This window comes from Cyclopterus lumpus, chromosome 5 (assembly GCF_009769545.1).
Source record: "Cyclopterus lumpus isolate fCycLum1 chromosome 5, fCycLum1.pri, whole genome shotgun sequence".
NCBI lineage: Eukaryota > Metazoa > Chordata > Actinopteri > Perciformes > Cyclopteridae > Cyclopterus > Cyclopterus lumpus.
In genome coordinates, this window is record NC_046970.1 from 24,488,785 (window position 1) to 24,515,966 (window position 27,182).

Sequence of the window (27,182 nt, forward strand, 5' to 3'; positions counted from 1 at the left end):
CCACAACAATCTGTTCTAACTTTGGCTTCGACATGAGAAGCTTCACGTTTCTGCTGTTTCTGGGTCTCTTCTCCAACTGGGTGGTGGGTGAGTCGCTCTTTGGTCCATTTATTATTGTTTGTCGTTTCCCTTGATGTTATTTGTAGTTCTTAGGGCAACAAGTTGACTACTCAGAATGTTGAGAAGCTGCGTATCCAGTTCTGTATGTTTCAAGTCCTTTTAAAAAAAAGAATACGCAATGTGATTAACAGGAAAGATTGAATACTACAAATATTTAGTTGTGTTTAAACTGGAAGTGAAACACTTTCAATGCAGGTCAGATTTTAAAGGTGCAAGATCAGAGTTTGGGGAACATGGGTCACTTAAGGGTTAGTTAGAAACACCCACCATGCTCCTGCATTCTCTCTACTGACCACCAGGGGTGCGACTCCTCTGGTTGTATAGAAGTCTATGCTTCATGTGTTAAAGCTGCATTCTCTCTACTGACCACCAGGGGGCGACTCCTCTGGTTGTATAGAAGTCTATGCTTCATGTGTTAAAGCTGCATTCTCTCTCCTGACCACCAGGGGGCGACTCCTCTGGTTGTATAGAAGTCTATGCTTCATGTGTTAAAGCTGCATTCTCTCTCCTGACCACCAGGGGGCGACTCCTCTGGTTGTATAGAAGTCTATGCTTCATGTGTTAAAGCTGCATTCTCTCTCCTGACCACCAGGGGGCGACTCCTCTGGTTGTATAGAAGTCTATATAAATGACTCTACTTCTCTTGATGTATTCCCTCAGTAAACATTGTAAACATTAGTTTTTGGTCTCAATCTCTAGTTTCAAGTCTTCTTCAATACAGCGTGATGTTCATCTAGTAAATTATGGTCATTTAGAGTCAAACAGACCATAAATCAGGGGATGCTTTAGGGGCGGGGCTACAAGGTGATGGACACTCTGATAACAAACACACAGAAGGAGAGTGGCTTTATTCACTTTCAGGTAGACGTCACTCCTCTACACCTTTACTTTACTTCATTGAAGCTCAGGAAGTTAAATGCAGCTCCTTTAATAACCTTTTGTCACAGTTTGCAGATTCAAGGGGCGCCGGGGAAGGAAGCAAAATGGCGGGCAGACGCAATAAAGACCTTTTTGTTAGAGAAAACAAGGCGTAGAGAACGAGAGTCCAGATGTCAGGCAGGTAGCGACAAGCTGCCAGAGAGAAGCAACGAAGCAAAGAAAGAGGAACCGAAAGAGCTCAAGACGCGACTGTAAACCTTTAAAAGACACAACAGATGACAGTAACTCAGTGAAAAGAGAAAGACTGATGACACTAATACAAAAGGGGCGTGTTATTTCTCCTTTTTGTCTTAGTTTTTTTCATCACACTCCAGAGATTTGAATGAGGAAGTTGAACTCCGCTGGCCCAGTGTTTGACACTTGACCCGACCTGTTGGTTCAGTAAATAACTTTTGGGTTATCCTGAATATTAAAGTGTTTTTTAAAGAAAACATTTACACGTTTTCAAGTCTGTCAGGTGTTGCTTGCTGTAATTAATTTTTCACCGCCATCCATGAGTCCAGTAGTCGAGCTACGGAGACGAACACCACCAAACCAAAGAAATGTGAAAGTCATTCTTTGGATCTAAGTGGGAGAGGATGGGACACAAATATGAATCCATATAACTAAACTATGCCTCTGAAATCAAAAGACACAAAATGGCTTCCTCCTTTCATGCCGGGCCCAGCTCGCCTATATTGGTGGAAACCAATAATCACCTTATTGGCACCCTATTGAGTCAAATAGAGTACATCAATCAGAGCGAGTGACGCGGTATGAGACCGCTTATAGTGGGACTTTCACTCAGGAAACCAGAGTCCATGACCCGAAGCGTTTTTTTTTTTGTATATTGCCGTCCCGTGTTTTTTAAGCTATACGTTGTTATACTTAGTTCAGGTACTTATTTTAACCAAACCTAACATAACAAAGTTGTTGCCTGAACTTAAAGGGGGAATGTGCTCTAAATGTTTGGCCCCAATGTGATTATGAATACTAGATCCCGAAAAATGCTTTAAGTGGCGTTTTGTGCATAAACACACCACGTATTAAATACTGAGAAACATAAACAAACATACAATGTAAAAATCCTCTTTTCTCCATTCAGAGTGCGCCGCCGGTGGAAGTGGCTTCTTCATGTATTCCAACTTCTGGTGCGACGTGCACTCCGCCGAGCGGCTGCAGGCGGAGTATCTGATCGACTGGTACTTCAACCGGGAGCACACGATGCGGTACAACAGCACCGTCGGCCACTGGACGGGCCTCAGTCGGGCCGGGTTCATCACCGCGTCTCACTTCAACGAGGACGACCACGACGTTCTGCAGAGGAAGGTGGAGAGGCAGCTGATCTGTGTGGACCACGTGGACACGTTACTGAAGGTTATTGAGGAGAACGTTGGTAAATATTCAAAACACTGGATGCACGATCTACAATCCATCCCATGTCTGTTACAGTACAGAGATGTGGTTAGCTAGCATAGCTTAGCATAAAGACGAGAACAAGGCAAGGTGTCACGATTCTCAAAAGTCGAGATTGGATTTTGGATTTTTGGATCAAAATAATAGTTTATTTGTCCACCACTGACGGCTATGCTGTTGTTAGTCTTGATCCGTGAAAATCAACAGATCATTCGTGGTGGTCCACCAAAAAGGGGCGGAGCATCACCCCTCTACTTGAATTCTAAGCTCCAGAATTGTCTGGCAATTACAGAACGTTGATAAAAAATTGTCGAGGGTTTCCTCCCCGAACCGTTACAACTCGTCAACCTTCTGATTCCAGTCGAGCCCGCCGTCGATCTCGCGGAGGCCGCCGGCTCCGGGCCCGACACCAGGCTGCTGTGCGCCGCGTACGACTTCTACCCGAAACGCATCCGGGTGACGTGGCACCGCGACGGACAGGAGGTGACCTCGGGCGTGACCCTTAGCGAGGCGATGCCGAACGGGGACTGGACCTATCAGGTGCGCTCGTACCTGGACTTCGGGCCCGGCCGGCAGCACGGGGTCAGCTGCACGGTGGAGCACATCAGCCTCAGGGAGCCCAAGGTGTACCACTGGGGTGAGGGCGGGGCTACAAGTCGTTGTTTGTGTTTGCATTAATAGGAATTGTGTATAAGGCCCACACAACAGATGCTTCTCTCATTATTGTGTTGCAGAACCTTCCGTTAACCGGTCTGAGAGGGGCTTCCTGGTTGGTGGCGTCTGTGCTCTGCTGCTGGGAGCGGTGGTTCTGTCCTCGGGCCTGATCAAGTACAGGAGGTGGTTCTGTCCTCGGGCCTGATCAAGTACAGGAGGTGGTTCTGTCCTCGGGCCTGATCAAGTACAGGAGGTGGTTCCGTCCTTGGGCCTGATCAAGTACAGGAGGTGGTTCTGTCCTCGGGCCTGATCAAGTACAGGAGGTGGTTCTGTCCTCGGGCCTGATCAAGTACAGGAGGTGGTTCCGTCCTCGGGCCTGATCAAGTACAGGAGGTGGTTCCGTCCTCGGGCCTGATCAAGTACAGGAGGTGGTTCTGTCCTCGGGCCTGATCAAGTACAGGAGGTGGTTCTGTCCTCGGGCCTGATCAAGTACAGGAGGTGGTTCCGTCCTTGGGCCTGATCAAGTACAGGAGGTGGTTCTGTCCTCGGGCCTGATCAAGTACAGGAGGTGGTTCCGTCCTTGGGCCTGATCAAGTACAGGAGGTGGTTCCGTCCTCGGGCCTGATCAAGTACAGGAGGTGGTTCCGTCCTCGGGCCTGATCAAGTACAGGAGGTGGTTCCGTCCTCGGGCCTGATCAAGTACAGGAGGTGGTTCTGTCCTCGGGCCTGATCAAGTACAGGAGGTGGTTCTGTCCTCGGGCCTGATCAAGTACAGGAGGTGGTTCTGTCCTCGGGCCTGATCAAGTACAGGAGGACACATGCAGACCTGTTTAAGAGGTCAAGAGAATGTTGTCAACCTGGACCACGTTTTACTCTTGTTCAATCTATATATATATCTATAGATATACAGTATATCTATAGATATATATGGATCTCTCTCTCTCTCTATATATATAGATCTATAGATAGATATAGCCTTTAAAGGTCTAAGTATGTACGATATATTATCTATGTATATCTATATATCTATCTATATATCTATCTATAGATAGATATATATATATATATATATATATATCTATAGATATATGTTTTAGTATAATCTTTGTGTTGTAGCAATAGATGCTAATCGTCGTTAGCATTTCATCATTAACATCCATGTTAAAATTAGCTTAGACTCTTAACTAGTCTTGTTAATAGATACTAGTCATTTGTGGCATGATGGCTTCATGCTAAATCATAGTTCTATATTCATGTTTATGTATGTGGACAGTGTGTAAAGTCATGTTATGTTTCCACAGTTTTACAAAAACAAGAAAGACTCGCACTAAAAACCCTAAACTCTGCTCCAGATTCCTGGGTCTTTATTTCATGGATCTGCTGTTAGCAATCTGCTAAGCTAACTCATAGAAGCAATAGCTTAGCTATCTGCTAAGCTAACTCATAGAAGCAAGAGCAGAATTATATATATACGAAAAACACACAGAAAGACAGAGTTAGACGGGGAAGTGGGCGACTGTGGGTCAGTGGTTAGCATGCCCGGCTTTCAATCAGGGGGTTTGTGGTTCAATCCCCGCCCTAGTCGATGTGTCCTTGAGCAAGACACTTAACCCTGTAGCTGTGTCTACGGTGTATGAATGCAACATGATTGTAAGTCGCTTTGGATAAAAGCGTCAGCTAAATGACATGTAATGTAATGTAAAAGTGGTGCACCTCTTGTGGCCAAGATTAGTATTACAACAACAACAAAACACCCCTTTAAATATATATATATATATATATATATATATATATATATATATATATATTTGTACATGTTTTTTTACCTGGAGAGAAAACAATTCAGATCAAACTTAGAAAGTGAATTTTTGTTTTGTCCTGTCAGTGCAAAAAATACTTAATAAAATGTGACGTGTGGATGATTTAAAATTAAAATAACTCCTGTGGCTCACTGGACGGGGCTGAAAGATTTTGGTGGGTTGTGGAGACATTTCAGCGTGACCGAAAACTCAAACATGTCTGAGCTCCCAAGGCGACGACCTCCCCCCCCCCCCCCCCCCCCTGACCCCTGGCCCTCGATCCATCCCACCGTCGTCACGGTTACTCACTCGAGGACAAGCAGAGAAGTGATGTATATCAAGGGTGGGAACTCCGTCTCCATGGCGAGCGGTAAACAGGTCTGTTGGTGTGACTTACTCACAGGTGAAACATTAGCCGGACGGAGATAAAGACTCCACACACACACACACACACACACACACACACACACACACACACACACACACTGGTCAGGACAGATGGAGGATACACAGCGAACATCCGAACCCGTCAACTTTGTGCATCGAGATGAAATCTGGTAAAGCTGCAAACTTCTTACCGTGCTGACTGGATTTTTAAAACCTTTATGTTGTTTAAAAAAATACAAGCTTTGTCTTCCTGTTTGTGAATGAGTAGTTTTGTTATCATTGTTATTTAATTATTATTACTAACTTGTCATAATGAGATATGGTTCCTTTTTATTAATGAGATGTGCAATGCGTCATTATAATGAGGAACATAAATCATTATAGTTTTTTGGGATGAAATGATTCACTATTTGTTTTTGTATTACATTTTATTACAACATAAAATATATTATGTTGTAAAAAGGGTCTTTTTATTTTGGGAAAATAATCTTGTCATAAACTCTGTTTGTGCGTGTGTGTGTGTGTGTGTGTGCGTGTGTGTGCGTGTGTGTGTGTGTGTGTGTGTGTGCGCGTGTGTGTGTGTGTGCGTGTGTGTGTGTGCGTGTGTGTGTGTGTGCGTGTGTGTGTGTGTGTAGGAAGGCACATTTAAAAGTTGAGAAGGAAGCAGCCAAAGTCTGGCCCAACAAGTGGGGCTTCCTGACAGAGGTCTACATGGAGGTACACACACACACACACACTTACACACACACACACACACACACACACACACTCACACACACACACACACACTGCCCTCTAGGGTTGGTGTCTCGCAGCAAGCTCACAAGACACCAAAAAACACTGAAATATGGAACAACAACAAAGTTTATGCTTCATGTATTTCAGTGCGAGAGGGAGAGTGTGAAGCTGAAGGAGGCGGTCAGAGCGAAGCATCCCCATCATCACCTGGCAGCACGACCCCCGACCCCAGAAAAAAACATCCATGTACGCCATCTATTTGTCGATCTATCTATATATATATATATATATATATATATATATATCCGTCTGTCTATCCTATCACCTCATGTGTCTGTGTTTCCTTCAGCTTGGACCCCCTCCTCCAATCCCTCAGACCTCTCAGGCCCTGATTGGTTGGCGTACGGGGTACTCGCATCTCCAGCTGGAAAAGTATGCCCCGGTGCATCATGGGAGGCGTAGTTTTATGGAGGAGCTGGGCTGGCCTTTCGGATCTTGTAGCTGAGTGGAATCCCACGTTCTGTGTCTTCTTGGCTATTCGCTGACACAGATGCAGCATTAAATAAACTAATTAAATCAATCGTGAGATTATATACTTTATTAAAAAGCATTCCATTGTATGGACGGTCTGGAAATGTTTTGTCACAACTTGATCTGAAACTGAAGCCAAAGTACTTTAAACTTGCATTCTCTACAATGGCCACCAGGGGGCAACGACTCTGACTGCAGTATAGTTTTTATTTGTACGTGTTTTTCTTATGTACCAAAAGAAGACAACAAACTGGATTTGGTTGCACAACCCTGTTGTACAGTGACGGTAAATGAACGTTGTAATATTATTATATTAATATGAATCAAATGTGACTCAACAGATAGATTAGATTTGACTTTATTCATCTCTAAAGGGAAATTTCTTGTTTCTTCTTCTTTACAAATATACAAAAACAATAAAATAAAATAGCAGGGAATATTACATTCAAGAATTTAAATAATAAAGTTAATGAAAATGTAAAAAAAAAATGAAAGTGTATAAATGAAAGTGTATACAGTGTCTGAGATGAAGTCACATTTGATTAATCGGGATCTGCAAGATAACGTGGAGTAAAAAAGTAAAGGTAGGACTTTAAAGTAGGATAAAAGTACCTTTAATTTGTACTTGTGTACTTAATACTAACTTTATTTATACAGCACCTTTAAAAACAAGGTTTACAAAATGCCCTACATAGAAGCAAGTCAAAACATAACGTAAAGTAAAAAACAAGTAAACATTTCAGAAGATACATGAGGCAAAGGAGACAATGCCATATAGGCAATGAACACAATAGAGGAATAGAAAATTACAAATACAAAATAAAGCAGAACAGACAAACTAAAATAGGGGAAACTGCATAAAAGGACGACATCACTTAAAAGCAGTTCTATAAAAATGGGTTTTAAGAAGTGATTTAAAAGAAGCTACTGATTCTGCTAGTCTTATCCCCTCAGGGAGGTCGTTCCAAAGTCGAGGGGCTCTGACGGCAAAAGCACGGTCACCCTTTGATTTAAGCCTTGAAGGGCCTTGAAGGTCCTTGAAGGGCCCCACCGGAGGATCTAAGGCTGCGAACTGGCTCATATGGGGCTAACATTTCATCGATGTAGCTTGGGGCCGGACCCAGGCGTGCTTTAAAAGTGAGCAGCAACATTTTAAAATCAATTCTAAAACGAACAGGGAGCCAGTGAAGAGAGGCCTTAACACAATGGAAACAGGTACTATACTACGATCGGAGGGTGTAGTATGTGTACAGATTGTAAAGCCCTCTGAGGCACATTTAATTTGTGATTTTGGTCTATACAAAGCTGACTTACAATAAGTGCATTAAACCGTGAGTCCAAACTCAGAACAACAAGAATCAAGCAAGTACAATTTCTTCAATAAAGTTAAACTACAAAGTGCCATCAGGAAGAGACATTTAAGACATTAACATTAAAGTGCTATCAGGAAGAGACATTTAAGTGCTACCAAAGTTACAGTATATATAATATAATAATAATAATAATACGAATTGTAAATATACATACAACAACCTCTCCAAAATTATATATTATAAATATTACTCAATACTGAGCGATTTGATAGGAAAAAGGTATTTTTAAAACACACTGCCTCGTCACCTGTGAAATTCCCCTCTGGAGAGTATGACGACGCGCCGGTCACGTTGACAGCGCTGACGTAATGACATCACGAGACCGGAAGTAGAGACGCACGGAAAAAAACAACAACAGCAGCAGCGGCGGCGGCAGAAGCCCTGCGGCTCGCGACGACGGTTGACGCGAGAGAGAGAGAGAGAGACGGTTTAACGGGTCGGTGTCACTAAGTTACACGCGCGCGTTGTTGTTGTTGTTGTTGTTGTTTTCACGTCGAATACCGACAATGTCGCTGTTCGGTAAGTTGTTCGGCGGAGGGGGCAAGGGAGGGAAGGGGCCGACACCCCAGGAGGCGATCCAGAAACTCCGAGAGACCGAGGAGATGTTGGCCAAGAAGCAGGATTTCTTGGAAAAGAAAATAGACATGGAGCTCGTGACGGCGAAGAAGAACGGCACGAAAAACAAACGAGGTGAGTGGGGGAGAACAGACGCGCACGCGCGCGCGCACACACACACACACGCGCGAAGTTTGTAGGCTTTTGACACTTTAAGTTCGTGAGTTAGGCCCACGGCCGGGGACGGAACCGGGAAGTAGGCGCCCGACGGGCTGCCTGATCACAAGTCGGGGCCAACACGGTCGCCTGACTCCATTTTCCTAATGGATTTTTTAAAACATAATAAAAAAAGCTGACCCTAATGCTGTAGAATAAAACCTCTAAAAAAAAAAAAAACAGTTCAAAGAATAAAGGAGCTTTAAAAGAAAGTTTGCTTCATTGTTAAATTAAATTAGTCCAACCAACTCTCAACGTGTTTCAAGTTCACTGACTTCAATGACAACAAGCCAAAAAAATAGAATACAAGTTTTAAAACTGTGGCCTACCACGTGCTTTTAATAACACAAATATCACGGTATATTTAATGTGTGAATAATATCACATGTTCATGATTTCATTTATACTACTGCTACTTCTGTCTACTCCACATGTATGACACATAGATGGTTATTCTCATGTGTGTATTATTTTTTTTATATATTCAAAGCGATGTCGTACGTATATCCAGAATCCAGTAACCTCCTTCTAACCACCTGCATACGAATGTTTAGTTCACTCATTTTTCTGGGAGTGACTCGACAAACAAAGATGGCAGGTAGCAACGACTGCCTTCAAATATTTACATATTTATGCCCCATTATAATAAAATGACGTCATCGTTGGACAGATATTGCTTATCTTTTACCGAGGAAGGAAAGTTAAGTCACGGGGCGAGGCCAGAACTGTGATCGGGTTCAAGTTGTGAAGGCTGTGACGAGGCCTGAAGTTAATGTGCTCCTTCACAGCGCTACTTAGAAGAAGGAACCAATCATTTGGCTCTCCTGGGGAATGATTTACCAACTCTAGGAAGTTATAATTACAGCAGGAAGAAGAAGACAATAGAAGGGGGGAGGCCTGGCTGGATAGATGTTGCTCTCATGAAAACAAACTACGCGGACCGTAGCTTTCTATGAATGTTAACGGCTAAACAAGCTCGCGGGCGATCCACTGAACCAGTTTGTTCAGGTTCACCGCGGCAACGCTTCCTCAGTTTTAGAGAAAAGAGTCCGACTGTAACCTTCAGTCTGAAATAATCAGTTTAAATGTGTACAAAAACACACTTTGCACAATGTTTTGCAACCAGCCGGCTCCTGTTTGTGTGGGTTTTTTTAATAAATATTTAATGTCATTTTTATTATCATACAGTTCACTATTTGTTAGGTTGGTTTTTATACCATTATTCAGCTCTAATTGAAGCATTTCAGTGTGATAATACCGTTTTAACGAGATATTTTTGGCAAAAAAAAAACCAACCAAGATGTGACACACCCCCTGTTTACATGCAGCCAGCTGTGGCTGCTGGGAAAAAAAAAACAACCTGTGACGCAACCGCTAAATCCCCTCGACACAAACACTCGGTCACGACGGGGTTTTAAAAGTCCTCTCTCTTTATTACGTAATGCTGCGGCCTCCGACTCTGAAACACGACTTTCCACATCGCTCATCCTACCGGTGATGACAGCGTTTTGCGTGATGCCTCTCGGGTGTAACTCACACATTTTACTGCTACACTTCTCGCCCGTCTCAATTCCGTCTCAACACACCCCACTCCGAGCTATAGAGAGTTAAAACGCAGTCGCGAAAAGGACTGAAGAATGACATCACGTGAGAACATGGTTATGCAACCGCAATCAACACAGCAGTGGTATGCATTTACAAAAAAAAAAAAAAGGCCCTTTTGTAGTTGATGGAAGCCTCCAGCTGTCAGACAGAACTGAGACCTTTGTGCATAGAGCCGGCCGCTCCTGTAAAATGAAGCAGGACAACAGAGAAAACAAAGGCAAATGCAACCGAGATAATCAAATGAGGATTTGTGTAATGTCGCGTAAAGATGTTAGCAGTCCAGGAATAGGGCCGGGCGCTGATATAATCTGATGGAACTGGACCTGTCAGCTGCTGTCTGGCTCCTGGTGGACCAACCGCATACTGTAGATTGATAAAGGTGTGTGTGTGTGTGTGTGTGTGTGAGAGATAAAGCACAGTGAACAGATTTCTGGTCTATAAATATATGCACGTTGCAGACGTATGAAGATACCCGCCAGCTTGCAGAAACCACATTTCACAAACAACCCGGTAGACAGGAAACCTGCTGGCTTTCTTGTCAGTTTCAGTTTGTTTCGGATGACCCAGTTTTACAGAGAGGGAGGAACCTCGGCCTGAATACTCGTACCTGAGTTCCTAAAACACCCCGTCGCTGAGGGCGAGTCTCCATCGCCCGACTCCCTCCGCTCACATGACGATGACTCGGCTGCTTTAGGCCAACGGTGGTTTCTCATGTCAGCACCAGCCGGGGAATTCCCTTTCACGGTTCAGACAATCGTTCACAGAGAAACGCTGAGTATGGGATGTGTGGAGTAAAAGGAGAGCCGTAACATTAAGTGAATTAATAGAATAGTGGATGGTGTATAATGTCAGCTGGCAACAGGGAGTTAGTTTAATGGCAACATAGCGGAAAGGCCAAGTTAACTGTTTTAATCTATTCATTCACTAAATTGACAGGAAATTCAAAATGCATTCAAATAAATAAAAATATAAGAAATCTTTTTAAATTAATCTATTGTCAGAATAATTGGGGATGTGGGTCCCCCCCCCCCACAAGACAATAGACAGACTTAACTAGCCGTCATCATTTAAAACCAGTGAGACCAGTTATCTTCCCAGTGGTCCCAGTCAGTCAGGTTTTCCTTATCACAGTATTTAGGTTTTTATCCAGGTGAGACCAGATGTCTGTGGGCCTGATGAGATTTGGCTCAGACGGGATTTGATCAGATTAACAGTCGAGCTCAATTTGGGACAAACTCCTCCTAATTTGTCCTCACACACTCAGAGTAACAGAATAACACACACACACACACACACACACACACACACACACGGTGAACCGGTCGGTTGCTGAATCGTCTTGTTTTGTTTCTCTCTCACGCTTTTCAATCGCGAGCTCCACATTTGCTTCACTAGTTCACACCTTTTTAAACAAGGCCCCCCCCCCCCCCGCTGGTCCGGTTTGTTTTCATGGTGAAGACCGAGGCCACATGTCCTTCCCCGATTGGTCGCGCTCCGATCACATGACTCTGAGTGACAGTTGGACATTCGTCGTCGGTCCAAGCAAATAAATCTCCGGTCCGTCTTTTTCCGTTCTTCCTTCGCAGTATTTTAATAATAATAATAATAATGCATTTAATTTATATAGCGCTTTTCATAATACTCAAAGACACTTCACATAATTAAAACATCCTAAAAGCTAAAAATAAATAAATTAGAATAGCTAAAATATAGGTAAAACAAATAAATAGGGACTTTAATTTTAAAACTAAATAAACCAACCATGTGTTTTTAAAGAAATGTAAATAAATAATAATAATAATGTGTTTCCTGTTCACAGCGTGCGTGACGTGACTGGTCAAAGGTTGCCGTGTGGATGTGGCCTCTCTCTCTCTTTTTTCATTTTTTTTTAAATCGTGAACTCTACATTTTAAACACTAATTTCCACCTTTTTTTAAAAAGAAAACAAAGCCGTCTTAAAAGCAACGCCCGCCGGTTACAGTTTCATGGCCCTGAACTCACCTGTGTCGTCCTCTCTTCCCGTCCAGCGGCTCTGCAGGCCTTAAAAAGGAAAAAGCGCTACGAGAAGCAGCTGGCTCAGATCGACGGCACGCTGTCCACCATCGAGTTCCAGAGGGAGGCGCTAGAGAACGCCAACACCAACACCGAGGTGCTCAAGAACATGGGCTACGCCGCCAAGGCGATGAAGGCCGCCCACGAAAACATGTAAGAGGGGACATTCAGACACTCGTTAAGGTTATTGTACGTAGTCCAGGTACTCGCAATACTCTGGGTCCCTTTTGGCTGTTTGTCTCCCTTGTTTACCTTCTGGGACGAGGCCATCGTATCCAAATGTCCTGCGGTCCATCGTTGGTTTCTGTTGCTCACATTTCAACGTCTTCTCTCTCTCTCTCTCTCTCTCTCTCTCTCTCCTTGTTCCACAGGGACATAGACAAAGTGGACGACCTGATGGCGGACATCACAGAGCAACAGGAAGTGGCCCAAGAGATCTCGGACGTCATCTCGAGACCGATCGGTTTCGGAGATGAGTTTGACGAGGTGAGAGCGAAGGCATCGTACGCTGCGTTGTGATTGGTAGATTCATCCTCCGTGGTTCTAGCCTGGGGAGGGGGGGGGGGGGGGGGGGTTGTAGTGATGAACAATAAACCTCAACGAAGACACTTGCAGAGCTGGAGGCTCGAGACTCAAAACTGAGGACGTGCCAGATGAATCCACTTGAAATATTGTGTGTAGTTTTCGGAGAATAGGTAATAAACAGGAAGCACCGTGGATGTATTAAGAGTCTTAAGTACGGCGTTGGAGGCGGGGCCCGCCGGTCGTTCCTATGAGAGCGCGACGCCAAGAATATCGTCCTTTTAGACCCGCCTCCCCAACTGCTCGGTCTGGGCTGGCTCACGTGAGCAGCTGTTCATTATGTCGAGGGAAATAACGTAATAGTTGTACAACTCTTTAGTGCCCAATTGATCTAAATGAGGGCTATTCATAAGTTTTAATTACGCCTGGGATGCCAATCAGTGTCTCCATAACTTTTATCAGATGCAGCTACTGGCGTTAGAATAAAATGGAGGAAACTCTAAATTCAGATAAAAGAACTTAGCTTCTATTTTTTTTTTTATATATATCTTTGTGTGTGTGTTACTTATTTGTGTGTGTGTGTGTGTGTGTTCAGGATGATCTTATGGCTGAGCTGGAGGAGCTGGAACAGGAAGAGCTAGACAAAAACCTTCTGGAAATCCAGGGAACGGAGGACGTTCCCCTCCCCAGCGTACCGTCTACGTCACTACCGTCCAGACCGGGTATTAAATGCTGCCTGAAAAAATAAATAAAATACAACATTGACTCAACTCCCACACAAACAACACCATGTCGACATCTAGAATCTGTCAATAAATGTTTTATTGATGTTCCTTCAGCCAAGAAGAAGGAGGAAGAAGACGAGGACGACATGGCGGACCTGGAGGCCTGGGCGGCGGCTAACTGAGCTAGCTCGCCCCCCCCCCCCCCCCCCCCCCCCCCCCCCTGCTAGCCAGCCGACGGGGAGGAGGGGGCACCATCTGGAACCGAGACCGGGACTCTGGGCTGCTGAGCCCCGCTGCTAGCATGCTGCTCCGTCTCCAAGCCCACACAATATCTACCGCACCCCCCGGCCCCCTAAAGTACGCACTTGTGCACATATTCAACTGACTCAAAAAAAAGAAACCCAGGCTCTTCTCCTCTGATTAATGTCACGGTACGAATGTCTTTAAGCTCCGGCTGTGCAGAGAGCAGCCTGTGGTTGAGCATATATATATATATATATATATATATATATATATATATATATCAAATAGGGTAAAGGCCACATGCCCTTTGGGGGCAGGAGAGTGCAAGTGCGTACTTCTAGGGGAGGGAGTGTGGAAGGACAGGACGAGGCTTCTTCTTTTTTTTTCTTTCTGGGAGGACTGTGAAGAAAAGGGGTGAGGGTGTTTGTTTTTTTTCTGCTTCCTGCTCTGTCGTCTCTTTGCTCTTCTACAAGGACGACGACGACCCGTCGTCCACACTACACCATCTACGCTGAGACCGCAGCAGCAGCAGCAAAAAAAAATATATATGAATAATGGAAATGTTGGACTTTGTCGTATAGAAATCGCTGTCAAACTAAAACATACTTTTTACAGTGAAGAGGGGATCACGTCGCTGACCGCGTCGCTGACCGCGGTGCTTCAGAGAACGTTGTTGCCCAACAGGCTCTGAGTTAAACTACTGCGAGGTCACGTGAGTGGTCAATAGAAAGGGCTTTCTCCGTCACGTTTTTACTTGTATTACTTATTATTATTATTATGTCATCAAAATTACATTTAAAACATTATAAAATATATTTTCTCTTGGATCAATCTTCTTCTTTTTTTCTGCGCTGGGTACAAATTTTGTAAAACAATGCATGCATAATAATTTTTTTTTCTTTTGTAAAACTGAAAATATATATATTTTTGTCCACAAATACCAAATAATGAGAATAAAAAATTAAAAAATGAACGTTAAATATCTCTAAAAAAAATTAACGTTTAAAAAAATCCCAAATTAAATAAATAATGCATCTCATCGTCTCTACTATTTCATTTTCTGACTGGGGGAAGTCGATCCTTCCTCGATACCGTAGCTCGGCGATTGCCCAACCTTTTCTTTTGTTGTTGTTTTTGTGTTATTCAAGCGGGTTGTAAACTTCCAAAATGGCTGCCAGAGGGCACATCGCAACGCCTCTCGTTCCTCAGTTAAAATTGCACGTGCCTGACACCTCCAGCGCCTTGTCCGTCTGGTTTAGCGATGTACTCTCGAGAAAATCCTACATTGGTTGAATACTAATCGTGTGTGTGTGTGTGTGTGTGTGTGTGTGTGTGTGTGTGTGTGTGTGTGTGTGTGTGTGTGTGTGTGTGTGTGTGTGTGTGTGTGTGTGTGTGTGTGTGTGTGTGTGTGTGTGTGTGTGTGTGTGTGTGTGTGTGTGTGTGTGTGTGTGTGTGTGTGTGTGTGTGTGTGTGTGTGTGTGTGTGTGTGTGTGAGTGACACGGTGACCTCTTGTGAATATTGAGACAGTGAGCTGGATCTTTATTTTATTTTCTCCATTTGCTCTTTCACTCGCCTGTCGCGCGGAACTGACTCCGAACACGAGACGCGGTTCGTCTTCACGGTCCAACTTGTGCTTGTTGAGCCTCGACTTCCTGTCCGGGGTTTTTTTTTTTTTTTGGGGGGGGGGGGTCCGGAATTGAGACTGTAAAAGACTGTAAATCTATAAATAAAAGAATTAAATGACGTGGAGATATGAAAGTTGTGCTCTTTTTTTTTTAACGCAAAGTCGGCATAGTTGCGAGCGGGTCGACCCTGGTCCGGTGTGGTCTGGTCCGTTCTGGTCCGGTCTGGTCTGGTCCGTTCTGGTCTGGTCTGGTCTGGTCCGTTCTGGTCTGGTCTGGTCCGGTCCGGTCTGTAACTTTTTGCAACTTCTAAAACGAACGTGACAGAGGAAGGGAGTCCACATTAATCACATTTAGGATTAATTAGATCATTAATTACTCCCGCGAGAGCTGTTTCAGTGCTCCAAATGTGTAAATTATGTTGTGAACTGCATCCAGTTGTTTCTAAAGAACTTCCTTCGCCCCCCTTTCCGAGGCACTTTAGTGACGAGTCATCAATAATGTGTGTTTTTTACGGTTAGCTTGCTGCTAACGTCGAAACGTCGACGTCTAGAACTCTGAACGGAGCTACAAAGAGGCCGTTTTGTATAAATCTACACTGACGTCATCCGTCACGCCGTTCATGACCTCACCTAAAACATTGAGAAGAGGTATCTCGCGGTCGGAAGCTAGCAGTGCGCGTCAGCGGATCGGCGCACCGTTAGCTGCTAGCAGTGTCGCCATGTTGAGAGCCGTTGAGAGGCAATAGTGATGCTCCTAATCTCATGATGCACCTTAACAGGAAGTGCAAACCAGATACCTCTTTCTTCTTAGCTTTGTTTCCACATTACCTCTTTTCTTTTCGTCATGAAGATTTAACGTTGGTGCTGACGACCTAAATATACATATATACATTTATTTTTTTTTGCGTTTAATTTAGGAATGAAAGTCTTTATTGTCGTGTGCAAATTGGCATGTTTTCCCTTGTAGACAGGCATTTAATGCTCCCTTAATATTAAATCTTGTATGCAGTTTTATTACTAATAATGAAAGTTATAAAGTGAAAAAAAAATAGGAATAATCATATTTCCAAGAAAACATTTTTTTTAAGAGTTTTCAAAATTCTGAAAAAACATTGTAGAGGTTTGAAGAAGGGGGACTCGGGTCCCCAGGCTGTTGACCTACGATTTAAATACGCAAACGTGCGGCACTTGAGACCCGATAGGAGGGGGGGGGGGCAGTCCGTGGTGGTCCTGAGCGAAGCCGCTTGAAACCAGCCCCTAAAATTAGCTGCGGTATATTTAGTGTTTCTACCAGAGTGCTGAGCTCAGCCCCTTTTTAACTGGAGGCTTCCACTCCCGGTGTTTCGGTATCAGGCTTCACAGAAATGGAAATATTTAGCAGGTGAATAGTACTCTGTCAGGAATATTTACTTTGGTACTTGATATTAAGGTGTTTGACCAAAGGAGGAAATGTGTCTTTCTATATCCGTCATCTGTCGTAAAAAACTTTAATCTGCATTAACAGGCGGTTAATTCATAATTCTTCTCTGATTCTTCTCGTTCTGCTCATTGTTGGGTCTCTTAATGCGTGTAGACTCACAATAAACAACTAATAAAAAGAAACACACTTCATATTTTGTATTTCGACAGTTTTTTTTTCTGTGTGCATTTGACGGTAAATACAGTCAAAACATTTCCTTCAGAAATAATTGGTCAATATTAGAGATTCTGGGGCAAAGGCCAGAGGTCAGAGTTGAGATTGGGCAACGCAGCACAATATATCTTTTAAATGTTTATCTTTACTATCTCACCATTTATTGCTGCATCCCATGTATGAAAGGTGCTGTGCAAAATAAAGTCCCTTCTTGATATTATTACGATATTATTGAATATACTTCGTGAATTGTATTTAGATGGTTATCTTTGCACTGTGAAGCGAAGGGACGACTTTTTTCGGTTTTCATTTTTGCAACACCGTGTTGCGCAACTTTCTCAGCTCCATTGTGCACATTTCTTCTTTTGTTTTTTATTGCCTTTTAATGTTTAGCCTTTTTAATTTCTTGCCCATTTTCACCTTTCTAAAGTTCCTGTTTTTTTATTTTATTTTACTTCATTTGACCCATTATCAACCTGATCACAATATAAGGTTATAAATGGTGAAACAAATGCTTTAAATATAAATATTTAAATTATTATCGTGCGTTTACCTAATGCCAGAGGTGGAATACAACTAAGTACATTCACTCGAGATACTTTATGCTATTTTATACTTCTACTCCCCTTCATCAGAGACACATATTACGATGACTGTATGGAATATGACCTACATCACTAAAATGCAACATACACATTAATGCATCAATAGTATTATTTTAAAAACATTACTCTACCATAGTAAAAACATTTTTCTCCATAAGGAGTAGTTTACTTTTCATACTTTAAGTACATTTAGCTGATAATACTTTTACTTAAAGATGGTTTTAAATGCAGTACTTACACTTGTAATGGAGCATTTTAATTGTTTATTATTAGTACTTTAAAGGCTCTGAATACTCCTTCCACCACTGCCCAATGCAAACACGTTGCATTATGTTATGGTGACCATTGCACAGTTTCGGTGCACGTGCACTTGCTGTGTGTTTAACATTATACTTCATTTCAAAGACAACTTTTATGTGGGTACAGGTGAGAACTTTACACTATGTGCTTGTGTAACTTAATAATACATTACTATTCAACCCCAGTACTACCCAATAGAGCATGATAGTATAATTATAATGTAACATATTTGCCAAAAGCCAAGGTCCACACCATTCGGTTCAGTCAAAACTTGTTCTTTAAAAACGCCCCCCCCCCCCCCCCCCCCCCCCCCCCCCCCCCCCCCCCCCCCCCCCCCCCCCCCCCCCCCCCCACACACACACACACACACACACACAGCACCTGAAGCTTATCATTGGCTGGCTGGCTGGCCCCGCATCAACCGTGATCCAATCGAATCGCTCGCACGCGGGGCGGCAGCTTACCGCAGCCAATGGGAGTCCAGAGCGGATTCCGTAACCACCTCGCCCCGCCCCCCTCTGAACGAGTTTGAACGATAAAAAGCGAGCCGTCATGTGTCGCTCCCTCCCTCGCGCTCTCTGCCTCTCATCGTCGGCTCGGCCTTCCGCTCCAAACCTGCCCCAGAAACAAAAACAACCAGAAAACAACAACAACAACAATGTCTGAGAAACTCGCCTACAAAGTTGGTAAGAGAGTCAAAGATGTCTTCCGGTTAGCCGTTGGTACGCGGTGCCTTTCAGGGGAGGAGCATGCTGGGAAGTTTACGGTGTTATGCTCGTAACGGCTCGTCTAGCTGCCGACAAGCTAACCGTCAACGGAGGGAATGAGCCGGTAATTCGGTCGGTTTTTTTTATAGATGTTTCTAATTACGGGGTTCGTGTATATTATCGTTTTAATATTTGTTGTTGTTTAGTTTCCGCCTCGTACATCTTGTTAAAATGTTTTGAGAATGAATCGACATGTAAAAAAAGAAGAAGAAGAAGCACGGGAGCGCGTGGGGCTTGAACGGGAGATGGCGTGCGCGTTGGCGTCTGGGGGTTGTAGTTTACGAGTGGAGCCGGAGGGCGTGGCTCCCTTTGAGCCGAACTGTGTTTTCAAACTACATTTCCCGTGATGCCTCGCGCCCCGCCGGCAGTTTTTTTTTTTTCTTTTTTTTTTTTACTTGAGTGACAGAAGCAGGCCGAGCGAGCTGCCTACCTAGTAAGGCTGAGACTACACGTGGAGCAGCTTTGATTAAAAGTTGTTTTGTAGATTATTAATTAGGAGGGGAAAATTGCGCTTAAATAAATGTAAAGGAAATATACAAAAAAGGAAAAATTAGGCTTAATAAATGTAAAGGAAACATACAAAAGGGATAAATGAGGCTTAATGAATGTAAAGGAAACATGCAAACAAGGGGATAAATGAGGCTTAATACATGTAAAGGAAACATGCAAACAAAGGGATAAATGAGGCTTAATACATGTAAAGGAAACATGCAAAGGGGGACAAATGAGGCTTAATACATGTAAAGGTAACATGCAAAGGGGGACAAATGAGGCTTAATACATGTAAAGGAAACATGCAAACAAAGGGGGAAAAATAACAAGGGAAATGCAAGCGTTGCTTTGAGGAATTCAAAAGCAGAAATTAAGAACAAACTGATTTTGGGTCTGTTATAAAATAGATAATTTTTGTTGTTTAACTGTGCAAACCCTAACTAGCTGCTGTGGAGCAGCTGGTTAGGAGTTGAGCAACGTTCTGCTCTCTCAGATAGCTGGAGGGCAAAGTCCAAACGTTCTCCACAAACTACCTGCATTCAGGTGTCACGTCTCCCTGTCTGTCGAGTCCAGACATGTGAATCGATGCACTCGTTTACTTCAAGCAGTCAAATCAGTGCGTGTGCGTGTCAATTACATATTAATTTTGTAGGGACATTTTAGTGTGTTCCATTCGCACCAAGCTTAACTTATATATATATATATATATATATATATATATATATATATATATATATATTTATATTTTTTTAAAGGAAGGTGTTGCACTTAAAGCCGTGACTTGAAATTAATAAACTTTAATATCGGCCTTTCTTTGTTCTCTTTTCAAATAACCGGTTTGAACTGTGGACACAAAGGTGACTGAACTGCAAATGCTGCAGGCTTTGGATGGGATTTGACCCTCAATGCCCGTCAAATGCCAACGTTGGTGCTCTGCTAGCCGTGCAGGACCACACAATGATTCACGTGGCGGGAGTTAATTCAGCTGCGTGGCTGTTTTTGACCCCAGTGTGAACCTAATCCTGTCTCTGGCTGGTCATTCAGGCCCGTGTGTGTGTGTGTGCTTGGAAACAGAGTGCCCATCTTCCTGCTTACTGAGGACGCTTTCTCTTGCATCACGACCACATCTGGTTATTTAACCTGCAGCGCTTCCTGCATGCGTGTCTTTATAGCAAAGGTTTCTTTTAATCTCCGGGGCGAGTTTTTAGCTCATCGTAGGACATGACCAGCAACAAGAGGTTTGACATGGGCTGCGAAAAAGTGAAATTATTTGGATCAAAATTGAAGTTTGTGCAGTTTAGGAAGAATCCAAGTACCCTCGCGGTCAATGCGGCGCCGCAAATTCATCGTTATTAAGCCGACATGGTCGCGCGATGGGCCCTAAACGTTGCTGTAGCTCATGCGTTCAAATCGGTATAACGAGACTCGTTATGTTAACCTCAGTTGCCCCCCCCCCCTCTCTCTCTCTTTCCTAGCTGACATCAGCCTGGCCGAATGGGGGCGCAAGGCCGTCGACATCGCGGAGAACGAGATGCCCGGTCTGATGAAGATGAGGGAGATGTACGGTAAGACCAAGCCGCTGAAGGGCGCCCGCATCGCCGGCTGCCTCCACATGACCCTGCAGACCGCCGTGCTCATCGAGACCCTCACCGCCCTCGGAGCAGAGGTGAGATTTTTAGTAATAATCCTCCCGCTGATCATTTTTGAGTTTTACAGATCCAAAAACTAAACCCTGACTTTATTTTGAGAGGCCCATCGAATGAGACGAAGTCAAATGAGCGTCATCAGACCAGTTTAGTTCACTGGTGATCCTCCCAGTATATGGCCTGCCTAGCTAGAGTGCACTACAGCCGTAGTTACCGAGGGGGAGGGGTCAAGTTTATTGATCTGTTTGAACAAACTGGGTTTTCTCTCTCTCTCCGTCTCAAGGCCGGCGTGTTCTGTTATCGTGTTGGTTTTTTATCTGTCTGACCAGGACTGGTTTCATCCTGCGGGAACCAGCAACCAGCAGCCTGAGAACCAACAGAATGAATAACCTCAGCCCCCCTCCCCCCTTAATGTACTCCACTTCTCTCCCTTTGGTGGCGGTGATATTCCTTAATTTAGTGTTGCTTAAAAATCTACCTTCATAACGCCTTTTAAAACATTTTGCATGGTTCTTCGTATTCTAAAAAGTGATCTTTGAGTTGTGTCTTCGTGCTGAATGTCACGTTACAGTAGTGCTTAGTTTATGTTGACAACACTGGATGTTAAAAAATCACTTTTACATGCTTTTAGATTTCCTCGCGAAGATTTCTTTACAGCTACAGTGGCGAGTTTTGTACACTAGATGGCAGCAGAGGGCCCACAATGCAACTCTTTCATTCCCTGTTAGTTTAGCGAGTTTGATCGTTTTATAATGACAACATCATGATTATTATTGTTAACGCACATCCTCCTGACGATGTCTTCGGATGCTTTCTGGTCATCGGCCATATTGTTGCATGTTATCTATGCAACAATATGGCTCTCAGACACTCATTTGAGCTTTTTAATTGTAGCTTCAAATTCACTGCCTCCCAAAAGCTTTTAATTTGATGAGAAAAATCCACACAAACTCGGTCAAACGATGAGAAGGAAGTCGGCTGCTGAGGTTCTCTCTCTCTCTCTCTCTCTCTCTCTCTCTCTCTCTCTCTCTCTCTCTCTCCTCCCCCCCCCCCAGGTTCAGTGGTCGAGCTGCAACATCTTCTCCACTCAGGATCACGCTGCGGCCGCCATCGCCAAGACCGGCGTTCCAGGTAACGCACACCACCTGTGAACTGTCTGTGGAAGACGACACGACCAGGTCAACCAGTCAATAAATATCTTGGAGATATAATGTATATTAATTATTTATTTGACTACAAGGCTCCAGATAATTATTTTTTTATTTTTTTTTCTCCCCACCGCTGCTCTGAAAAGTATTTTCTACCTCTCTGTCATCAAGTCTAAATGTTTTACTTTTGTTATTGAAATCTAAATAACAAATTCAGGTGATTTAGAAAATTAAGCAGTAAAAAAAATCTGCTTAAAGTCCTATATTTGCAGTAAAACAAAAAAAATATATATATATTTTGCTATCTGGCCGTCTCACCTGTCACTCAAAGCAGTCCAATAAACCCCCCCTCCCTCCCCCTCTGTTGTGTAGTGTTTGCGTGGAAAGGCGAGACCGATGAGGAGTACGTGTGGTGCATCGAGCAGACGCTGTACTTCAAGGACGGCCAGCCCCTCAACATGATCCTGGACGACGGAGGAGACCTCACCAACATGGTCCACCAGAAGTACCCCAAGCTGCTGGCAGGTGTGTGTGTGTGTGTGTGTGTGTGTTGCCAGAGTTCTGTGACTCAGTGAGACCGCAAAGAAGATCCTCAGACCTCAACTGTTTGGTAGTTAACGGACGTAGAATCTCACTCTGTAACGTCAAAGTAAATGATTGAGCTGCGTGGACGAGATTTGGACACTAGATGGCGCCAGAGGGGCGGGGGGGGGGGTCACTCGAGGGGCCAACGATCCAAGACCTCGATGCCGATGGGTCTGTTAATGCTTTTATGCAATGAGTATATAGGTGACCGTGTGTGTGTGTTCAGGTATCCGTGGCGTGTCGGAGGAGACGACCACAGGCGTCCACAACCTGTACAAGATGATGAAAAAGGGCGAGCTGAAGATGCCCGCCATCAACGTCAACGACTCCGTCACGAAGGTACGCAAACTTCCAACCCCCTCCACTTTAAAAAAAAAAAAAAAAAAAAGCTTGACTAATATAAATAACGGTGTTTTCTTGTCGCCGCGTGCCCTCCAGAGTAAGTTCGACAACCTGTACGGCTGCAGGGAGAGCCTGATCGACGGCATCAAGAGGGCCACGGACGTGATGATCGCCGGCAAGGTCGCCGTGGTGGCGGGATACGGCGACGTGGGCAAAGGCTGCGTCCAGGCGCTGCGCGGCTTCGGCGCTCGCGTCATCGTCACCGAGATCGACCCCATCAACGCCCTGCAGGCGGCCATGGAGGGTACACGATGATCTAATTACGTCAAATATTAACGTTCAATTGGTCCAAAAAAAAGACAGCCATGTTGTGGAGTTCTAGCTGCCCGTCTCTTGGTCCTCGGTATAAGCTCCTCCCCCCCCATCTGTTGCTCCGCAGGCTACGAGGTCACCACCATGGACGAGGCGTCGAAGGAAGGAAACATCTTCGTCACCACCACCGGCTGCGAGGACATCATCCAGGGACAGTGAGTGAAATACAACTTTCCCTTTTTCCTAAGCTCGTATTCAGAGTGTCCGCGTGCTTATAGTGTGTGTGTGTGTGTGTGTGTGTGTGTGTGTGTGTGTGTCCGACCTTTCAGTCACTTTGAGAACATGAAGGACGACGCCATCGTCTGTAACATCGGTCACTTTGACTGCGAGATCGACATCAGCTGGCTCAACAAGAACGCTGCTCTGAAGATCAACATCAAACCTCAGGTGGGAGACTTGAAACCGGACTGGACCGACACCCGAGCTGCCGGGGGGGGGGGCGCTAATCTTCTTCTTCTTCTTCCTCCTCTTCTTCCTCCTCCTCTTCCTCAGGTCGATCGCTACCGTATGAAGAGCGGCCGTCACATCATCCTCCTGGCCGAGGGCAGACTGGTGAACCTGGGCTGTGCCATGGGACACCCGTCCTTCGTCATGAGCAACTCCTTCACCAACCAGGTACACACACACACACACACACACACACAGTAGACACGTTGAAGTTCTCTTAAAGGAACACACTTATTTATTTAAAAACTTTTTTTTTTTTATTGCATTTATTAAATATAAATTGTGAAATTTGCTTTTCACAGAAATGTATATTAAGGGATTCTTTTTACATTTTAATTTATTTTGTATATACTTTTCACAGAGAATGTGACTATGGTGACAAGGGGGTGTAGTATTATGGGAAAAGGGTAGAATAAAGAAATCTTTCGCAACACTAATAAAGACCTCAACCAATCAGGTGGTGTGAAATGGACGTATTAAAAAAAAAAATACACTAGTATACAACAACAACAACAACAACAACACGGGAGGTCCCGTCTGAGCAAAGACGCAAAACTTTATTGCTTCTTCAAACCTTGACGAAGGCGGTTCTTACCTTTCACAATAAAAGCCCGAGACGTATTCACTCAAAGGAAAATGAATTAAATGGTTTAACGGTGGTTTACCTCCTGGTGATCCTCATTAATCTATTCACACCTTTTATCAAAAGAGTCGTCACTGCCGGTATGAATTGTATTTCTCATTCCCATGTTTACTTTATTTCTTTTGTCTTTTTCTTTCAGGTTCTCGCTCAGATCGAGTTGTGGGAGAACACGGACAAATACCCCATCGGCGTCTACTTCTTGCCCAAGCAGGTCAGAGGTCACGCTGTGTGTGTGTGTGTTTTGATGACTCAAACCTGCGGTTATCTCGGGTGTGGAGCCATTTATAACTAAGGGGTCTGAAGACTTTACCCCCCCCCCCCGTGTTCAGTGCCCCCAGATTTGATCTCGATCCCCGATAACAATCAGACCAAAGGAACGGTTGTTTTTTAAAAGATGAAGGCATTACGCAGCCGTCGCTCGAGTCTCTTTATTTAATTTAAAGAATGGGTCGACCGAGACGTCCGGATACGTTTCAGATGAACATCAAGCGGTGGCTTTAAAAACAGGAGGATGATGTCATCGTTGTTTCTTCTACTGATTTTAACGTTGATCTTGACATGAAGTGTATTATTTCACTTAAGTCTGAACCACGTGGGGGGGGGGGGGGGGGGGTGTACAGTGATCTATAACTGTCACTTCAAAGGAGGCGGGTCGTCAGGAGGGCATCGAAAGATTCAAATGAACCGGAGTCACTTAGTGCTTTGACATGAGCTGAATGTGCACTTTAAATTATTTTTACCTTATTTCACAAGCTTATATTTTTTGTTATTTTTAAAACAAATTCCAGTGTTTTTTATTTTAATGCTTTTCCTGTTTCTGAAACTAAAATATTTAAGAGTTGTGGACGTTTGGCCCGATCCTCGTGATATGAGACAATTCTCCATCCATGAGTAAAAACACATTTGCAGCCTCACTCACGACCGAAAGTGTTCTGGAGAAGTTTTTTGATGCCACTTATTATTGTTGTTGTTGTTGTTTTTTTTCCTGTCTAACATAACCAGTTATTCCCCAAACTCCATTTTCTGGGGAGCATCTTTTATGCATTTAAATGACAAACCATCACGTCTCAGCCAGACGTTTTAAAAAGAGACGTTTGGTTCCGCTGGTTATTGAAAACGCATGTTAAAATGCAGATAAAGACGATAAAGAATTCTTCAACTTGCCCCGGAGACTCTCTGGAGGACCTCCAGAGAGTCTCCGGGGAGCCGGTCTTTGGGATCGGCCCACGAGACAGGAAGTCCTTTCCTTTTCTTCTTTCTAACGGAACCTTTCTCTCCTCTGGTCCAGTTGGACGAGCAGGTGGCGGCCGCCCACCTCGACAAGCTGGGGGTGAAGCTGACCAAGCTGACGGACAAGCAGGCCAAGTACCTGGGTCTGCCCGCCGAGGGGCCCTTCAAACCGGACCACTACCGCTACTGAGAGCCACGTCGGAGGGTGGGGCTGGTTTTGGGTGTTTGGAGCACATGGCCAAGTTACGCTTTTGGGTTTTGGACTCTTAAATGTCAACGTTTCAGTAAAACCTGGGGGACGCTTCTCCTGAGTGTGTCCCCCTCCCCCTCTTTTAAAATGGCCGCTTCATCTCGGTGTGAAACCAAAAACCGCCTTCAGTTCGTCTCCTCTTTCTTTCTCCTCGTCTCCTCTTTCTTTCTCCTCGTCTCCTCTTTCCTCGTCTCCTCTTTCCTTTCTCCTCGTCTCCTCTTTCCTTTCTGAAACATTGAGTGCTGCTGTGGCCGCTTAAAGAGAATTCCCCTCGTTTGTCATTCCCTCTCAATAATGGACTATAAATGAACCCCGATATTTTTATTTTCTTTCATGTTTTATTTTATTTTTTGTATTTTTTTTTTAAATTTTTTGGATGAATCAAGGTTCTGTGTCCAGCGGCCATGTTCTAGAAGGTTCTCCTCAACGCTGCCCTGTGTTAGCACTTAAAGAAAGCTGGACCCGGACTGAGGAGGCGCTCTTATTCATTCTTTTTTTAAAATTTTTTTTATTGTGATTTTTATTTTTTAATTTAATTTGACTTAAAGGGCCAGACGCCTCCCCGGTTCTCCTGTTCTCACTGTAGCCAATCAGGCTGGCGTTGACGCGGTGGTCACGGTGCTCAGCGGTTAGCGTCCTGCTGCTCGGCGACGGATTCAAACTGTCGAATAAAAGAAACTAGACTCGTGACTCTGGACTGTTTCTCCTCTGTATGTTTTTATTTTAAATTTAAGATGCTCTTTATTTCTTCTCTCCGCCAGTTAAACGTGACGCTTGTCGTAATGAACTTTATTACAACAAATAATGACTCACTGGAGGTTTTAAAAGGGGCTCAGATGGGTCTTTATGTATTCAGTGATTTTTAAATACATGACGGTTCTTTCTGATTGAAGACATGCTCGCGGTGATGTCTTCCAGTAACCTGCCCGCCGTCCTCTGGGGACTGAAGAGGCATTAACCCTTTAAAAGGACCCATGTGGTCAGCTGCAGGGGGAATATTTATTTATTAATCATGTGTCTCATAACTAAGTTTAAATAATCCTCTATAAATGTATTCCATCCATACCGGCGTTCTAATTAAGTCCCCGCTGCACCACCAACGGGGGGGTAAGAAGCCAGAACCTTTTATTTTATTTTTATGAATGAGGATGGGGGATGGGGAGAGCTGTTGCGCAACATGCCAGATGTAGCCGTTATTCCAGTTATGGTCTGGAGGCTGCGTGTGTCTTAAAGCTTGTTTTTA

At 44.1% G+C, this 27,182-nt stretch overlaps 4 protein-coding genes across 11 annotated transcripts in view; all 4 read left to right on the forward strand.

Annotated features, from left to right (window-relative positions):
- The window catches only part of LOC117730574 (rano class II histocompatibility antigen, A beta chain-like), a 4,472-nt gene extending 18 nt beyond the window's left edge, over window positions 1-4,454 (forward strand). Inside the window, exons 1-5 of one of the 6 annotated variants that reach the window (XR_004609472.1) lie at window positions 1-87; window positions 2,144-2,434; window positions 2,816-3,091; window positions 3,189-3,886; window positions 3,922-4,454. The exon at window positions 1-87 is cut by the window's left edge and continues 18 nt beyond it. Coding sequence is in view for 3 of the 6 variants with exons in the window: in XM_034532361.1 (XP_034388252.1) it covers window positions 33-87; window positions 2,144-2,434; window positions 2,816-3,091; window positions 3,189-3,256; window positions 3,292-3,348 (747 nt within the window). In the remaining 3 variants the exon portion in view is untranslated. Of the gene's footprint in view, window positions 88-2,143; window positions 2,435-2,815; window positions 3,092-3,188 lie in introns of all 6 variants that reach the window. The other 5 variants (XR_004609473.1, XR_004609474.1, XM_034532361.1 and 2 more) reach the window with 5 other exon arrangements.
- Window positions 4,455-5,168: 714 nt separating this feature from the next.
- On the forward strand, window positions 5,169-6,893 carry LOC117730576 (uncharacterized protein C20orf85 homolog). Its single transcript, XM_034532364.1, has 4 exons — window positions 5,169-5,464; window positions 5,930-6,011; window positions 6,180-6,278; window positions 6,382-6,893. The coding sequence occupies exons 1-4, from the start codon at window positions 5,406-5,408 to the stop codon at window positions 6,535-6,537; spliced, it is 396 nt and encodes a 131-aa protein (XP_034388255.1). The 5' UTR covers window positions 5,169-5,405; the 3' UTR covers window positions 6,538-6,893.
- Window positions 6,894-8,262: 1,369 nt separating this feature from the next.
- chmp4ba (charged multivesicular body protein 4Ba) lies at window positions 8,263-14,681 on the forward strand. Its single transcript, XM_034532363.1, has 5 exons — window positions 8,263-8,626; window positions 12,340-12,517; window positions 12,736-12,850; window positions 13,482-13,608; window positions 13,726-14,681. Exons 1-5 carry the CDS (start codon window positions 8,443-8,445, stop codon window positions 13,791-13,793), a joined length of 672 nt encoding a protein of 223 aa, XP_034388254.1. The 5' UTR covers window positions 8,263-8,442; the 3' UTR covers window positions 13,794-14,681.
- Window positions 14,682-18,492: 3,811 nt separating this feature from the next.
- On the forward strand, window positions 18,493-26,629 carry ahcy (adenosylhomocysteinase). Of its 3 annotated transcripts, XM_034532359.1 has the most exons (11): window positions 18,517-18,703; window positions 20,752-20,942; window positions 21,978-22,053; window positions 22,443-22,595; window positions 22,882-22,994; window positions 23,094-23,301; window positions 23,437-23,524; window positions 23,639-23,756; window positions 23,862-23,984; window positions 24,599-24,670; window positions 25,748-26,629. In XM_034532359.1, exons 1-11 carry the CDS (start codon window positions 18,676-18,678, stop codon window positions 25,877-25,879), a joined length of 1,302 nt encoding a protein of 433 aa, XP_034388250.1. In that variant the 5' UTR covers window positions 18,517-18,675; the 3' UTR covers window positions 25,880-26,629. The 3 variants fall into 3 exon arrangements, with proteins under 3 accessions (XP_034388247.1, XP_034388250.1, XP_034388248.1); XM_034532356.1 differs by having other exon boundaries at window positions 18,493-18,703; window positions 23,639-23,984; XM_034532357.1 differs by lacking the exon at window positions 18,517-18,703 and adding an exon at window positions 18,722-18,848 and having other exon boundaries at window positions 23,639-23,984.
- Window positions 26,630-27,182: the final 553 nt, after the last annotated feature.